This window comes from Myxine glutinosa, chromosome 1, assembly GCF_964187855.1.
Source record: "Myxine glutinosa chromosome 1, kmMyxGlut1.1, whole genome shotgun sequence".
NCBI lineage: Eukaryota > Metazoa > Chordata > Myxini > Myxiniformes > Myxinidae > Myxine > Myxine glutinosa.
Window position 1 is genome coordinate 356,203,352 of NC_136261.1, and position 17,557 is coordinate 356,220,908.

Sequence of the window (17,557 nt, forward strand, 5' to 3'; positions counted from 1 at the left end):
TGATTAGATCACTGTATGGCGAGGATGGTTCGCTGAAGTTGTGGCACAAAATTCGCCAAGAAACTTGATACCAGATTTGAACTCGCAGGTACACCCGTTCCCTACGGGAGCAGCAGGAAGGGTCGTTCCTCTCAGGGCTATATAGATTACTGTAGATCTAGGGTCAGACCTCAATAACATCTGTGGTGTTTATTTACCAAGTTTCTTGTGGAGAGCTCGCCAAGTGGTTTAAGCATTCGAGTAAGCACTCCATTCCAAACCATTGATAAGGAACTGCTCGCTTGGCAAGCGCAAGATGGCTCTTCGGTAAATGAACACCAACCTCCCCCCCCCCCCGAATTTCCTCCCTTTCAGTTTCGTGTTAAACGCGTGTTTTAAAAGGCCGCCACGAAAAATGCCACGTTAGTGGCAGGAAGGGTCATGGTATTAACTCTTGTGGGATATATATGTTACAGTAGATCTTCACGCAGTTCCGAAAGTAAAATTTGCCTCACGGATCTCAGACTCCTCCAAATTTATTTGTTTAGTGTTATTACCAGCATTAGCGACTGTGTAAAAAGCTAATCATTTGTGGTTTAAAATATTTTTACTTCTGGTAGAGGCCATTGGCCCATTGCTCCCACTAAAACGCCATGATAAACTATTAATAAACGTTGACACAGTGTTTGTTCAAGGAGAAAAAGCACTTGGGGAGGTGGGACATCCTTAACGTGGATATACACCAACATGCAATCCCATTGGCTGCAATGGCAGGAAAACCCCCTTCGTGGGGAAAACCCCTTTGAGGACGGGGACAAATTATTTTGCAACAACCTTCATTTTGTGACCCCTTAGTCCTCCTGTAAAGTTTGATTGTGATTGGATAAGTAATGACCGAATGTATCATGGTCAAAAATCGTGAGACAGACAGACAGACAGACACCAAATTGCATATTTTAGTATGATGATGATTATTCACTTCAGGATTTTTACATGTCCTTGTCCTCATGAAAATCTTGTCTCATCTCAACTGTCTCCATTTTCAGGTCGAACCGGAAGCTTTACACACAGGTTCCTTGTCGCCCTCTTCCCTCGGACTTCATTCCAATAAAAGTCTCCCTTCCCGGATTCCAGTCTGAGCAAGGTGCCACATATATCAGCCTTGGCTCACTGTAGCCTTTGTACATTCAGCATGCTGTACAACAAACACACTTCATTGTTTCTTTTCACCATTTCTCTCCACCCTCGATACCCTTTCCAATTTTTTATTATTATTATGATTTGCTCCTTCATTTTTTTCCTGAAATCTATTTCATACCATTTGCAAAACTTTCTTGCAGAAATATTCATCAAAATGTAATAATTGTACTTTTTATATTTTCTTTTTATCCTCCACACAGATGCAGTGCAAGTTGTAGAAATCAAAGATGAAGAAGAGGAAGAGGACAATAATTGGCAGGAGCCCGATGTTCTAGGGGAGGGGCTTGTGACACTGTCCGGAAAAGCAGGCAGCCAATGGCGGAACGTACTCAGCTTGGACGCCATCAAGGTGAGAGACTAGTTCCTTCCTTGCACAATGAAATTTGGACAAAGGCTGAGCCTCTGTACTCATTTTATCCATTACTGTAATTACAGGAATGGCAGAGTTGTTTTTGTAATCCTTCCCTTTCAACCTGCCAAAAACTATTTGAGACTTTGGCAGTGTATTGGTATGGTCTGATGTGAACGGTTGTATGCCTAAGATTTGACAGGGAACGGATTGTTTATTATACTGTATATGACTAATGTTTGAGGGACAAAAGGTGACGAGTTAAAATGTTGTACTGCAGTTGAACTTTGAAGGTGTGTGGCAAGATCACGAGAGTTCGGGAAATTTCTGGTTACTTGCAGTTGTAGACCCATCTAGTAATTACGAGTATGCTAAAGACTAATAGGGAGGCTTTGGCAAATGGTCTTTCTCTGAGCATATGTAAATGGTAAAATAGAGTTAAAAATCGCACCGCAAAGTGGGCATAAACCCTCTGCCCATGCATGGTGGAAACCAATTTCAAGATGGCTGCCGTGGCGGCCGTATTGAAAATCGCAGCGCGCCCATGAACCTTCCTCTACTCAACCCCAACACACACTGCAAAAATGGATTTAATCGGACAAGCCGTTTTCCTTGAAATTGACGGAAACCAAAAGTTGACGGACGCCCGGACGACGCCCTTGACGACAATACCCCTTAGCCCAATTTGGGCTGAGGGGTGAAAAGGGAAGAAAAGCCAGTCCTCAATTGTTTTGCCTTGTACAATGACGTTCTCCAGATTTTTTGCATATAAACCAAGAGGGGAGAAGCGACTGCCAAAAAGGGCACCAAGAGCGTAAAATTAGTGCAAAGTTACTTCGGACCCAAACAACCCGGAATATTTTCTCTTTGGTTCGGTAGTTCAGAAAAACCGGCAGTCTCGCATTCACATTTTGGGTATTGTGTTTCTATCACTGGTTAGTTCATTCATGTGTGTCTTCTTAAAGTAGTACGTATCTGTTACCTTCAGTTAACATTTATAAGAGCAATTTTGAATGAATAAACTTAAGCTATTCAGCAAACATGTTTGCCTTTTAAGAGAGCAACTCTCGGTTTGTTTGTATTTTGTGATTTGTGTTTTTTTTGTACTGGGTTGGCCACAAAACCCGGCCCGGCTCAGTTCGGATCGGCTTTGTTCCTTGATAAAGCCTTTCAGCAAACAGGTCTAAAACCCCAGTAAAGAGTCAAGTTTTCTCTGGATTTTTTGCATACGAGTCTGGCAGGGCACAAACAACACAACAACATGCATTTTAAGGCCATTTTCCCTGCTATAGCAGGGGTTAGCCTTGCGGTCCCCATGACAATCTTCTCCATTTTGCCCTATTTTCTGCATCTCTCCTTGTTATAACCCCCTTGCCCGCATTTCTTCTTCCACCATCTTTAGCCAAGTCTTTCTCGGTCTTCCCCGTCTTCTACTTCCTTCTACATTCCTTTCCATCACTCTTCTCAACCAGTCACTTTCATCCTTCCTCAACACATGACCAAACCATCTCAACCTGTTCCTCTTCACAGCATCAATCACAGGCTCTATTCCCATCATCTTTCGCAATTCATCATTTGTCTTCCTCTCTCTCAACGATACTCCGCACATCCACCGAACCATTCGCATTTCCACTCCTTCCAGCCTTCGTTGCTGCTCTACGTTCATTACCCATGTCTCGCTCCCATAAATCATAACACTTCTCACACATGCAGCATACACCTTTCCCTTCAGCTTCAACGACACTCCCCTCCTCATCAGCACGCCACTCAGTTCCCGAAACTTCTTCCATGCACATCTCACTCTTGCAACCGTTGCCGAGTCTGATCCACCTTCTCCATTCAGCATGTCTCCGAGGTAGCAAAATGTTTTCACACCTTCCAGCTTCACGCCGTCTCCAAGATCCAACTCAACATTTCCTCCATCTGCAGCCTCCTCTGTGCACACCTTACATTTGAATGTAGCTGCCACACTGGTTAATGACCCTCTCAGACCACGACATTTTTGATGAACCCACTCAGCGCACATTGTACATTGAATGGAATTCATTCCGACACCGTTCCTGCACACAGCGCACGGCCACTTCCCAGTTTTTTCCACCTCACCACATGCTTTACCACTTGCCATCACCTTTGTCTTTCCTATATTCACATTCAGACCTTTTGTCTCCATACATTCCTTCCACTTGTTCATCTTTTCCTTCAGTCCATACTTTCCGCAATCAACACCAGATCATCTGCATACAACAACTCCCACGGTAAACCCTCCTTTACGTTCTGAGCCAGCACCTCCATCACAGCTACAAATAGTAGTGGACTTAGTACCGACCCCTGATGCACTCCCACCTTCACCTCAAACTCACCACTGTTCCCTTCATTCGTCCTTACAGCTGTGCGCGCTCTTTTGTACATTGCCATCACTACTCTGATCAACCTTTCCTCCACTCCTAACTTCCTCAATGCCCATGTCAATACTTCGCGTGGAACCCTATCGAATGCTTTCTCCAGATCAACAAACCCAAGAAACAACTTCTTCCTCTTCTCCATGTACCTCTCCTGCAACTGCCTCATAATAAAGAGCGCATCTGTCGTTCCTCTTCCTGGCATAAATCCAAACTGCATTTCGTCGATCTTCACCTTCTTCCTTATCCTCCTCTCCAACACCCTTTCCAATACCTTCATTCCATGCTCCAATAACTTTATCGCTCGGTACGAGCCACACTCCAGAGGGTCACCTTTCCCCTTGTATCGAAGGACGAGGGTACTCAGTTCCCAATCCACTGGAATGCGGCCTTCTTTCACCACCAGATTACAGATCTCTGTCATTCTCTTCACACCCCAACTTCCTGCTGCCTTCAACATATCTCCCACAACTCCCGTCGGCCCTCCCGCTTTTCTACTCTTCATTGCTTTTATGGCTTCCTCAACTTCCTTCTCAGTTATCTTCTCTGCCGGTCCTAAAACTGTTAGGTTTTCACACCTAACATACAACTATGTTGCCATCCCATTCATTCTCTGTATTCAACAGCATTTCCATATATCTTTTCCATCTTCCTTTAATTCCATCTGGGTCCACAACGATTTGTCCCACTTCATCCTTCAAGCAACTCACCCCCATCACATCACACCTCTCTTTCGCTATCTGCTTTGCAATCCTGAATACCGCTCTCTGACCCTCTTCCGAATCCAAGCTTTCTCCGAACATTTTCCTGCATGCCACCTGCGCCTTTGCTACCTCTTTCTTTGCAGCCTTCTTGGCTGCCTTATAACTTTCATGCTCTGCTTTTTCTGCTCCCGTACCCTTCGCCTTCAGCCACTCCTTGAACTTCTTCCTCTTCCTCTCTCTGGCAGGGCACAAGCAACTGCTTAAAAATGCCACCAACAACCTCAGAGCGTAAGATTGGTACAAAGTTACATAAAGGAACAAGAAAGAGCAATCGGAGATTGCAGATCCTCACCAGGATGTGTTTTAGTGTTTTTTAAGGCTTTTGTGTTAAAACAAATATGCCAGTCAAACCACGTGACCGATGACGTCATTTTTTTTTCCTCCACCAATTTATCCAGAGATGATGCTCAAGGAATTTCATCTTGATCAGATGAAGGTTTGTACTTGTCGAATTATGACGTCATAATGGAGGCAACTATGACATCATCATTGACACATGTTATTCCGCATGGAGAGTTCTTTGCAATGAGCCATGTCTCCATTTTTTTCTATCCAGCACTTTCGGAAATATTGAGGTGCAACGTTTTTCTGTTTTGCCAAGATGGCACCCGTACCACGTGACCTATGAAGTCATAATTATCATTAAACAATTCCACAGGAGGATGTGCACCGATGGTGAAAATTTCCTCTCAATTGGACCAACGGTTGCAGAGAAAATCATATTTATTCTGTACGGACATACAGACAGACAAACAAATGCAAAATTTGTCAGAGACCGAGGACTTGCCGGAATGTACTTTTTTTTTATGGGCCATTTTGGATCAAAATAATAATACATAAGGACATGGGTTGAATCCCTGCTTGAGAGAATGCCAACCCACTCCCCGCCATCACGGTCGTCCCTCCAACTCACAATCCCACGAGATATGCGGAAAGGGTGACCCAAAACCAATTGTCTTCTTTTTGATTCGTATATAAACATCATTAAAAGTAATTAATGACCTCTGCCAAAGTTCAAATGATGTGGGTTTAATCTCTAAATGAGAGAATTCCACATAGCTATTTGGGTGGTGTATAAGCTAACAGATCGCTGTCTCCATCGATCTTGCCAAGGCCGTAACACCTATCGGCTCAAAATCCTTTTAACTGTTGACTTGGTAGTTTTTACAATGAAGGAAACACATATCGGGAGTACATACGACATAGCGATTGTGAATGTGACAGCTCTGAGGCGTCTTTCGCTTCGCATCGCAGTGATGGCGAGCACCAACATGGCGGCTGTAAGATTAAAATCTGGCTTCAAGCCCCATCACCACCCAAAATTTATCCCGGTGAATCTATTCCGGCAAGTAACAAACCAACCAACATACTTGCCGGAATCTATTCCGGAATCTATTCCGGCAAGTAACCAACCAGCCAACCAACCAACCAACCAACCAACCAACATACTTGCCGGAATCTATTCCGGCAAGTAACAAACAGACAAACAGATAGGGATGAAAACATAACCTCCATCCACCTTTGGTGGCGGAGGTACCGAAATCAGGATGAAGGTCCCAATGAAATTCCGCCTCATCGTGGCTTCATTTAAACCGTCGAATCCTGCCGCTGTATCACTCCGCCTCGCCCCGGCTTTACGCTGCGGTCACGATTTTCACGTTTTGGGTGACCTCAGGCTTGACATTGGGCCTAGAGAGGTAAAAATTGGGCACAGTCTATTCCTGGGCAAGGCAAATATGTGTGTAAAGTATGGCGATGCTATGTGCAACGATGTAGACGTAGTACTACGCACAAACAGACAGACAAACCAACCAACCAACCAACATACTTGCCGGAATCTATTCCGGCAAGTAACAAACGGACTCGAATGTAATACTTTCTGCTGTGGCGAGGGTAAAATCAGCCATTTTTGGCCATTATATTTTTTCCCGGGTAATGTGTCTTCCGTTATATGGATATCCGGATAAGTGGTTTTACTGTATCTCTAATAATAAGACAATTTGTCAGTCAGTCAGATAGTTTGTGTGTTTGTCTTGTTACGTGCTCCTCCCCAAACCCCGGTCACGGTGTACCTCCGAGCCCCGAAAGGAGTCACGGCAGAAAGATGTGTTATAATGTGTGTCAATGACCAATGGTGAAACCACACCAACCAATTGTTACCAAAAACAAGTATTGTATTAAGGTCACACAAGTATAACAGCACAAGTACAATATGTTTCAATTGCACCACAAAAATACCATATCATTCCTATGATGGTACCATCAGTTTCTTACAATATAACTCACTGTGCTCCAAGTGAGCGAAAAGAACATTCCCAAAGTCACTGTCCCGGCACCCAGCCAAAGTCGATCCACGCTCCGGTGATCGCAAGAAAAATGTCGAATCGAGACCAGAATCCAAGTCGGCTGACAGTCAACGCTGCCAAAGAGGCGCAAAGGTGCACCCAAAAGGTGACTGGGAAATCACACCTTCGGGTATGAACGTTCAGCGGCTCCCAAACGGAGAACCACAAATTCCCAATCGAAATCCACGTTACACTCGCAAACCAGGCTAACGGCTCGGTGCGGTGAAATGGCTGGAGCGAGGTGGAAAGGCTGGAGCGATGTGAAATGGCGGGAGCGAGGCGAAATGGCGTGCAGGCCTGTACTGGAGGCGTACCTGCTCTCCAACGATTCTCTTCGGAATCAACCGCAAAACCCGACACGCAGGTTTATCTGTCACAGCGATAACCACTCTGTCACAGGAATCCCTTTCCCAGGAAACCCAAAGTTCGCTCGTGACCCCCGTTCGCCAGCGTCTCCTCGAGACTTCAAAGCAGCTCGGCTTTTCTTCCCGACCTCACTTGCTCCGCCTTTTTTTTCTTCCTCCTCTTCTTCTTCCGGTTCCCCCGATCCGGTTTCTTTTAAAACACTAATTTTTTACCTTTTGAAAACTTATCTCCATTTCACTTAAACGATAACAATAATAGTACAGTGGTACCTCGGCTTACGAGTTTAATCCGTTCCGTGACGGAGCTCGTAAGCCAAATCGCTCGTAAGTCAAAGCAAATTTTCCCATTCAAATGCATTGAAATGCTATTAATCCGTTCCAGCCTCAAAAAAAAAACACCAATTTTTTTTGTTAGGTGCTTTTAAATAACAAAAATGTACTTTATAAATAACAAATAATGTATAAACAAGCACGACCTCGTATATACTGTACATAATACAAGAGAATGTAAAGAAATAAACTGGTTTTATTAAGCAGAGGAGAAGAGCATGCCAGGTGAGGTGTGCGTGTTGTCGACTTGGCGAGGCAGTACGATCGTACTCCTTCTACGATATGTACGATTTTGAAGCAGAAGGAGTCCATAAAGGCTATAACGCCAGCCAAGGGCGTTACGATTATTTCAAAGCTCCGGACCTCTATCCATGAAGATATGGAGAAGTTGTTGTTTGTGTGGTTGAAGGAGAAGCAGCTCGCAGGAGATACCGTGACCGAGAGCATCATGTGTTTGAAAAGATTGAAACTCGGATATCGAGCACGGACCACGAGGTGTTTTTTCTTTTTTCTTAATCTCGGTTTCAGTGAACTTTTGCTCTGTGCTCACGTGTACTGTACCTGTACCTGTAATGGTACGTCAGAGGATGGCACCTGTTGTCATCATATTAAGTGCAAGATGTTCTGCATCGTAAGTTGGTACACCGTGGTCTTTCGGCGGTGTTTAAGCCGGCCGTCTTGGCTTCTGTCACCATTGGCATTGAGTCTTTCGATGTAGGTAGGTCGTTGTGTGCCGGTGCCTTGGCCGAATTCCTTCATTGCTGCATTGTTAGCTCACCTGGTTTTTTATACCACATCTTTGGTTATCGGACCAGCGAATGACGTCATCTCCAAAGTATGGCTTATTCTCACTTGTCTTGGACGATCTTCTACTTCTAGCCTTCCACCGTGCATTTGGTGTCCACTGTACTTACTGTACAGTGCCTGGTAAAATTGATGTAATGGGTTTTTGACCGTCAACGCCATGAACCGTCATGAACCGTCATGAACCGTCATGAACCGTCAACGCCATGAACCGCTAACACTCAAAAGCCCATTTATCGCGCCTTATAAAGCAAAACGCAAACCGAAAGCCATGCCTCTCAAGCGAGGCGTGCTTCCGTGGTCACGTGATCCACAGGTGTAGCTCATTATACCCGCACGCGCGACACGCTTTGGCGGTCACGTGACCAGCCACTCTGGAGGCGGGGATCCCCGCCGATGACGTCACCGGCTGGAGCAAGGAGATTCCTCGCTCATGTATTTCGACGATTGCGTGTTTTATATCCAAGCAGAGATGCTTTCACGGCAAGATAACCACGTGACCGGAACCGGAAGCCACAACCGGAAAATTCAAAAAAATAAATTTTTTGAGCTCGTACATCGGATCTCGGCTCGTATCCCAAAGCAACAAACCGCCCGAGCGACGGCTCGTATCCCGAAAAACTCGTACGTTGGGGCACTCGTAAGCCGAGGTACCACTGTACATGGAACCAAAAATGCTTACAGTGGATGAAAACCACGACGACGGAAGTGATGAATCTGTAACGGTCTCCTCTATAACTCCAAAACCATGAACCCTCGTGGCCACAAACTTTGCATGCCTACTCTGGGATTGACTTTGGCCACGATTCCGCGATATTCTCACATAAAGTTGGAAAATATCGCATACAATTTTGGCCAGAGCGATAAAAAAAATCGCATAGAGTGCGTCATTTGGCACGGTATAGTTTTCAGACGAAACGGTTTCAAATCGTGTACTTACTACTGTTTTTGTCAGGTCTGGAAGTTGTCAAAGACGAAGCTATTCTAAACTGTAAACCGACCGTAGCCATTTTAATTTTGCTTTCACGCTTTACGGTAGCCGTGACAATGTTTTGCGGCATTAAACGACGGCTTTTCGGCAAACACGTATTCACTGTCTGCAGTAGTTTCTTGATTACGCTTTTCCCGAAAATGCCGCCGAAAAAGAGACCATGTCTCTGTGAATGTGCAAAGTATAAAACGATTCTTTATTGGTACCAGCAGTAGTTCTAACACTGAGGACAACCAGGATGATCCAGCTAGTGACCGTGTGCAGGGCAAAAGCGGGACAGTGGCCAGGGCCGCCACAGTGCAGACAGCTACTTCCGGCAAAACTTTAATAACGTTTCAAGACAGCTGGGTCCTTAAATTCGGAGACTGGCTGAAATATGATGCCGATCAGAACAAAATGTATTGTTCACTGTGTAGATCGGAGAAGTTAGTCAACAGTCTAAGTCAAGGTACAAATAATTTCAAAACGACGACAATAACCCGACAGCCGACATATATCGTCATCTGATCACCAACGAGCGATTGCAGCACCACTGGCGAGAAGAAATCTCCAACTCACGGTTGAGGGGGCTAAATCAAAAGAAGAGGAAAGTATTTTGACGTGTCTGAAAGTGGTGTATTGGATATCGAAGGAAGCAATTCCTCTGTCTAAGTATAACAGCTTGCTGACCTTGTTGTCAGAGCTTAATACCCCAAATCTGGAGAATTTAAAAGTGAACAAACATGTGACATGCGAGTTATAAATCAGTCTGTGGTTTTCTGGATGCCATTTCCACAACAATTGACAAATCTGTCAGCGAGAAGCTCCACAAGTCACCTGCTATTACAATTATGACAGACGAGAGTACAGACATTGCTGTACATCACAAGCTGCGTGTAACAGCCAGAGTTTTGGATCCTAAAACTATGACGCATTTGGTTTTGATATTCTTGGTTTTGATACCAATGAACATTCTTGGTTTTGATAACACTATCACCAGGGACAAAAAAAGCGACAAAAAGGGTTGGCGTCAGGAAGGGCATCCGGCCGTAAAACATTGCTTCAAAAAGGGGACCAAAAAACAACAACAACCACGGTCCCCGAAAAAGGCCCTTTGCGGGGAAAAATGGCCTCTAAAGGTGGTTTTTATCACCAGGGACATTGTGATTGACATGATTTTTCAGCAAAACTGATGATTTACTGTCTGAGGTTGAGAACATTGTTTCTTGTCTTATGATAACAATCTATCTTCAGGGAGGCGGACATTGTCATGTGATCAAACAACTTGACTTTTGATGTTTTCAATCAGTATTATTAAATGTGATCAAATGTGCTAATTCATGGCAACTTATGTGATAAACTTATCTGTGGCATGGTTAATCATTTACGCAATAAAAGGCACATGGAGTGAGATAGTCTATTTGAATACAGAAGGAAACACATGTCTTTGTTTTCTTGACCATATTTATTTTTAATTAATACCCCGAGAATAATGAGATTTGACGAGCGCGAGTAAAATTTTATCTCAAAACAATTTTGTATAATCCCATCGTGTTTGGAAGAAATCTCATTGTTTTGTACACAGGGAGATTTTCTCCCATTGCTAAAATCCTCCAGGATAATCCCTGCTTCCTAAGGTAATTCCATAAGGGTGCATGAATGAAAACTGGGTGTTTTGGATAAATACAAACACCCCTTTTTAAGAGAAACAATGGCTTACCTTCATGAAACACTCTATCCTTGGTCAGCTCAACATCACCTTGCAGGGGTCTTAACAGCCATTTTGTTTGGGCCTATTCAAATGTGCCTGGCCTTGGAAACATGATCTACTATTATGAACAAATTAAAGTATATAATATAAATCTGTGTTTGGGTTTGAGGATCTCGAGGACTAAATAATTAAGTGCCAAATTCTGGAGTGAAACCTGTAAATTTAAAGAAATCGGTGATTCTTATAACTCAGCGTATTTATATGCGAGAAAGGCTGTCAAACCTCCTCCATATTTACACAAGGAAATACAAAAACATATTTAGTTGGGAAGCCGGGGAAATTTCCGAGATATATATATTTTTTCTTTTTACTTTTAGACGATATTTGAACAACAGAACGTGTATATAGCAATACACCACTTTAGTCGTAATATACTTCATAATATATGGATGAGACGATACTTCAGATTTTTTTTTTTTTCGAGTTGCAAAATTCTTCCACTTTATTCCCGTTTGTCATAATTTAATTGGTGTTATTGTAAAAAAAACAAAAAAAAACCGGACTATGAGCAGACTATGGAGAAACAGCGTGAACAAAGCATTAGCGCGTATTCGTCTTCTTCAAAGCATGAGGGAGAAACTCAGCTACCAATGAGATTGGCATAACATTAACAATTAAAACGATCATTTTATTATTCTCTGCATTTTTTTGGCAAAATACGCCACAGAGATAGTCTTCAAACTCAGCAAGAAACTTTCTTCAAACCCGGAAAACATTACAGAGAAACTCTTTCTAAGCTTTAGATTACCTAAAGGCTCCTTTGTTAACCGCTGTTATATCTGGGTGCATGACATGTAGAGAGCCTCATGGCTCTGAAAACACCATAAAACTTAAAAAGAAGACGAACAAGATCCCTCCTTCATATTCAGCAAAGTGACGGGTGTTATTTTGAGAGAACTGCAGTGTGGTCCCATGGTGTTCACACACATCGGATTAGCAATGGTGCCTGAGAAGCTCAAACCAGGGGCCCTTCATCTTGGGAAAGTTAACTCCCCAGCCCCCATCCTCCTGTGGTATGTTCCATTACCACTCGGCTTGCTAAGCCAGTCGTTCCTCATCTACCCTTTCGTTGGAGTGCCACCTTAAGTGCGTAAGCCACTGGGCGAGCGCTCTTCAAGCTTAATGGTAAATGAACTCTCTCTCTGCCACGTTCTACTGCTCCCTGCTCACCCCTCCCCCGCTCACTCCTCCCCCTGCTCCCCGCTTACCCCTCCCCTGCTCACTCCTCCCCCTCCCCCATTCCCTTGCTCATCCTCCCCTTCACCCCTCACCACCCTCTTCCCCACCCCCCATCTCCTCCCCCTCCCCATCTTCACCTTCCTTCTCCTCTCCCTCCTCTCTCCTCTACCCTCCCCCGCAACCTCCCCCCTTAATATTCCCGTCAGCGAAGTGACTGTGTTGCCCGGTAATGCCAGTTACCTTTGCTTAGTTTTAAGTTGGTGCAAGTTTGGACTGTACTTCCCTACCATTTGAACATCGATCGATTGAATAACCTTTGAGATTTGTGACATAATTGCTTCATCTTTTTCTAGTCATCACCCTCCTCCTCCTTGGCTTCTTCTTCTTCTCAAACTCCTCCATCCTTCCATCTCATCCTCTTGCACTCTTACATTTTATTCCTTTTATTCTTGGTTTCGTCTATGTTCCACACCTTGCATTGGTACTAATGTGTAGATGACCCCCACTTTCTGCCCTTGTGCATTCTCCTCCTGTTTTCATTTAGGAATCGTTTCACAATCTTGTTACTGCTTTGTGTTCTCGATCACACTGAATGTATGAGAAAGGTGTCACGAAATGTTTGCAGGAGAGAAACAAGCCAAAGAGTGTTGAGGTCCCAAAAAATGCTCCGTTCTTTCTCCCTACACTTCCGGGCTTAATCCCCAAGTTTGCTGATTTGCTAGAAACGGACAAGGTTGGTGACTCCTTACCTCCCTCCCACACCCTCTTTTGTCCCCACCACCCTTGTGCTTACTTTATCAGTTGGGGAATTGTTTTAGTCCAACTTTTCTTCCCATGTCTGACTACTATAATATATTCTCCGTCAGGCAACTCCATCCACAGCTGTAAAAGTTATCCCCTTACTGACCGAGCAAAGCGAATTTGGGAGGAAGCTGGAGGAAGCATCATATACCAAGGATTGTGAGATCTTAACAACTTCTGGCCTAAGACCTGGACTTTTTGTTAATAGTTAAACCATCTCACCCCACCAGCCCTCTTCTATATTCTCAGATGCTCCTGCTTTGGCTGTTCTGCACTCTCTCTCACCGGCATCACTTGAGGCTGAATTGAGGGCCTTGGGTCCTCACTGGGCTGGTGGAGGACCAGATAAGGCCTTGGCTTTTCTGCAAATGGCTCAAGCTGCCACTCTTTCTCCAACTAATTTTGAGCTAAACCAAGCTCACCTGGCACTGTTCCTCAAGGTAAGGGTGGTTTGCACAGATTTGCACTTTTTAATGATATATCTAACAGCATGTACCAATTGACCTTGCTCATTATTGTTCAGCTTTGAATTCTCTCTCTCTTAGGGATTCTTGTTTCTCTTTCTACCGTTCCTATTTCTCTTTTCTTCGCCAGTCCCCCCTCCCCCCCCCCCCCCTTCCCCAAACATTTTGTCCTTTTCTGCCTTTTCAACACTATCCTATTTCCCCTTGCTTCAAAAATGTTTTAAACGACAAAAAAAAAATTTTTTTTATTCGTACACGACCTTATTATGCCTTCTATCTGAACTTCCTGTACCACAATCATTTTCGAAAATACTTCTTCCTTTAAAAGCTTTTGAAGAAGCTTCATTCATTCACCACCTCCACTCATTCGTTCCTAACCCCCTCCCCCTCACCCCTACCCCCCTCCCCACACCTGTGGAACAAACTTCCACATTCTCTTCAGCCTCATTTTCTCTCCAGGACTTCAAGACAGCTACTTACCACCGTCTCCGGTCATCCCACATGCAAAACCATGATCTTTTATACTCCCGTTAACCCCAACCTCCTTCCAAATTTCCAGTTTTTCCAATGAGTTTGCTTCTGCATCCATCTTGTCCACCCCATGCATCCAGGTTAACTTTAATTTAGACTTTTTTGTACACTTGGTCGAGGCTAACATGAGAGCTAATTTAATTGCAAATACTCCACCGAACAAAGAATACACTTTGCACTCCGAATAAAGTCTCAAACACATTAATTATTCAAACAAGGAAGGCTGTTTTCCTCTCCAGGTTCTCAATGATTCCAATTGGCTTTTCGTGGGAAAGAAGGGCTGGCACAGACATTCACACAAGCTTAGAAAATATTTGATTGAATTGCACAATATAACAGATAGAATCCCAGACAAAAGACAACAAACAAACACGATACTTTACGGTGAAAAACTATTCCCCTTCAGGGCCCGCACACAACGAGCATTCACTGAAACCGAGTGAGATAAATAGAAGTTGGTAGACAGTGAAAGTCCCAGATTGGAGGGGCAGCAAGCTTGCGCAGGCAGAGCATCCTGCCAGATCCGTACACCAGTGAAAAGAGGCAAAGTGAACATAGAAAAGCGACCCAGCCTTTTTTTGGATGTTCTCTTTGTTCTCAAGGAACCTACATTGGTGCTCCCAGAGTGCGAAGGAAAGGTGTGGTGCAACATGGACGCAGGGAATGACGAAAGCACCTCCGTCTCGCCCAAAAGTCCTATAAGCTACATGAGGCACACACACACACACACACACACACACACACACACACACACACACGCCTCCTTTGGTATCCATGGAAATCTCCACGCAAGGCTGGCGGACTTCCTCTCTAGTCGTAGTCAACGTGTGGCCCTGAATGGGTTTCTCTCATCTCCTCTTCCTGTTCAGGCTGGAGTTCCCCAAGGCAATGTTCTGGGCCCTGTGCTTTTTCTGGTCTTCATCAATGATCTCTCCGACTCTCTTGAAAATCCTCTCTATCTCTTTGCTGATGACTCAACTCTCTGCCGCTCCATTCCTCATCCCTCGGATCGGCAGTCTGCAGCCTCCTCACTCTCTGCAGACCTGGACAAAATCACAGACTGGTCAAACAAGTAGAACATGTCTTTCAATCCTGACAAATCTCACACTCTTACGTTGTCTCTCCAAAAAGACCGACTGGACAACCCTCCCATCCACTTTCTGAATAATCCTCTCCAAGAAGTTCTGTCACTCAAGCTTTTGGGTCTCACTATCTGCCATGATCTTTCCTGGGAAAACCACATTTCAAATCTGGCCTCCAAAGCCAGTCGTCGACTGGGCATCCTCCGTCGTGCGATGTCCTTCCTTGGCACACCTGAGCTCCTCACCACATGTAAGGCTTTCATCCGCAGCTCAATGGAATACTGTTCCCCCCTCTGGGCTGGTGCTCCTGCCTCACACCTTGCTCATCTTCACGCTGTTGAAACCAAAGCGTTCAGAATCATTGGAATCTCCCGCGATGAAGCTACCTCCGAGGGCCTTTCACTTACTCACCGCAGGCAGGTTGGTGGTCTTTCTGTCTTCTACCGACTCCTCTCCGGCCTTGCTCCTCCAGCTCTCTCTGGGCTCTGTCCCCCAAATATTCCTACAGGTCGCACAAGATCTGCCTGCAACCCTCTTATGGTTAAACTGCCAAAATCAAGACTCTCTGCTCACCTTCACTCCTTAATTCCTCTTTTCTCCCGCCTCTGGAACAAACTCCCTCACTCTCTTCAATCCCACTCCTCCCTCCAGGTCTTTAAAACAGCTGTTCACCACCATCTCTTATCTTCCCCCATTCAAAACCTTGATCTTTTCTACCCCCGCTAATTTCACACCCCAAATCCACTTTTTTGAAATACCAACTTCTTTCCTGGAAGTCCTTGGTATCATTGTGTTTATACTTCTCCCAGCCCCCCCCCCCCCCTTCCCACGCCACCTCCCCCCAAGCCCCCTCCCTCCCACACATTCCCGATGTCCCTGCTCTCAAGTGTTGTGTTTATGTGCTTCACCTTCTCTCCCCATCTTGTCTGCCGCTCCCCTTTTTATATACTTTATTTGTTTGTCTGTTTGATTTGTTTGTGTGATAAATGTTAGCTCTTTCATGAGCCTCGATTCTGTGTACAAAAAAAAAAAACACACACACACACACACACACATACACACACACACACACCTGCATGAGGATATATGCCTTAATTCTCATAACTAACCTCACCTGCTCCCCTCCCCCGCCCCCTTTTTCGCACGTTGCTGCTCGTATATCGATGCATTTTGTATTGTATTTTATATATATATATATATTGATGACATTTTCTCTTGTCAATACCAGCTTCACTTGGATTGGATTGCAAAAGTACCTGGTGCTGAGCCTGAGCTACAGCGTTTGCTTTCCCATCACCGTGCTGGCTGGGCAGGAGTGCGCCACTCGGCGCTGCACTCGCTCGCCATCTTGTCATACCTTCGCTCAGCCCTACTTTGACAAGTGAAAAGGGGGCAATAGGATTTCCTTGCTGTTAATGTATCTGTAAATAGCCCATCCATCTTGTGGTTTCTCATCAAATGCTCCATTTTAAAACCTCAGCCCACCACAAGCATAATTAAGAACACAAATTCAGGAAATTGGACTCGACATACGAAACATTTCCACGAAATTCAACCCGTGGCCTCCAAGATGAATAGCAGAGATTAGAACAAAGCTCCACCAGCATCCAGCAGTTGAGAGGTAGAGAAAAAACATTACAGTAATGTTCTACCGTGTTCTTCAACATACTGTATCTGTCCAAGTTCTTCTGGTAGCTGAAGATGAGGGGAAAACGAAGTGAAACTTTGGACCTTTTCCTTCTCATTGCCTCAAACTAAATCTTCAGACTGATGTGGACATTTCCTCGTTGAAGGGTGAGGCTTGTGTTATTAGTGTAAATATATTTTTTATTTTTTCATCAATCGTGCATTTCTTGGAGGAACCTTGTGGTGACTGTGGAGGGCATAGCATACGCTAATGTTTTGAGAAATAAATATTTCTTTTCACCAGTCTTCAATTTTATTGGTAACCTTTTATTTTTGCAATTTAACCTTCTCTTTTATTTTGTTCAGTATACTGAACCTTTTATCATTTGAATTTTCTTGCTTGCTATACCATCAACTATTGAATCCCCTGGTTGCAGATATTCAGAGTACTAAGCTTAAGTAGAACTGAGGAGGATATTGTCGTGTGACTACCCTTGGTGATCACCTTTGGGTAGCACGGATAGCCAAACGAGCTTTACTCCGAGGCACTTGGTTCAAAATGTGGCGGAGTTGATACACGCGGGGAGGAGGGAGAAGG

The 17,557-nt window shown here is 44.4% G+C and overlaps 1 protein-coding gene across 3 annotated transcripts in view; it reads left to right on the forward strand.

The window, feature by feature from the left end:
- WDR36 (WD repeat domain 36) overlaps nucleotides 1-17,264 on the forward strand; it is a 78,202-nt gene extending 60,938 nt beyond the window's left edge. For all 3 annotated transcript variants that reach the window (XM_078769933.1, XM_068099012.2, XM_078769932.1), the window contains 6 exons: nucleotides 1,026-1,123; nucleotides 1,380-1,528; nucleotides 13,081-13,188; nucleotides 13,322-13,415; nucleotides 13,506-13,696; nucleotides 16,562-17,264. In XM_078769933.1, the coding sequence (XP_078626059.1) occupies nucleotides 1,026-1,123; nucleotides 1,380-1,528; nucleotides 13,081-13,188; nucleotides 13,322-13,415; nucleotides 13,506-13,696; nucleotides 16,562-16,711 (790 nt within the window). In that variant the 3' untranslated portion in view covers nucleotides 16,712-17,264. The remainder of the gene's footprint in view (nucleotides 1-1,025; nucleotides 1,124-1,379; nucleotides 1,529-13,080; nucleotides 13,189-13,321; nucleotides 13,416-13,505; nucleotides 13,697-16,561) is intronic.
- Nucleotides 17,265-17,557: the final 293 nt, after the last annotated feature.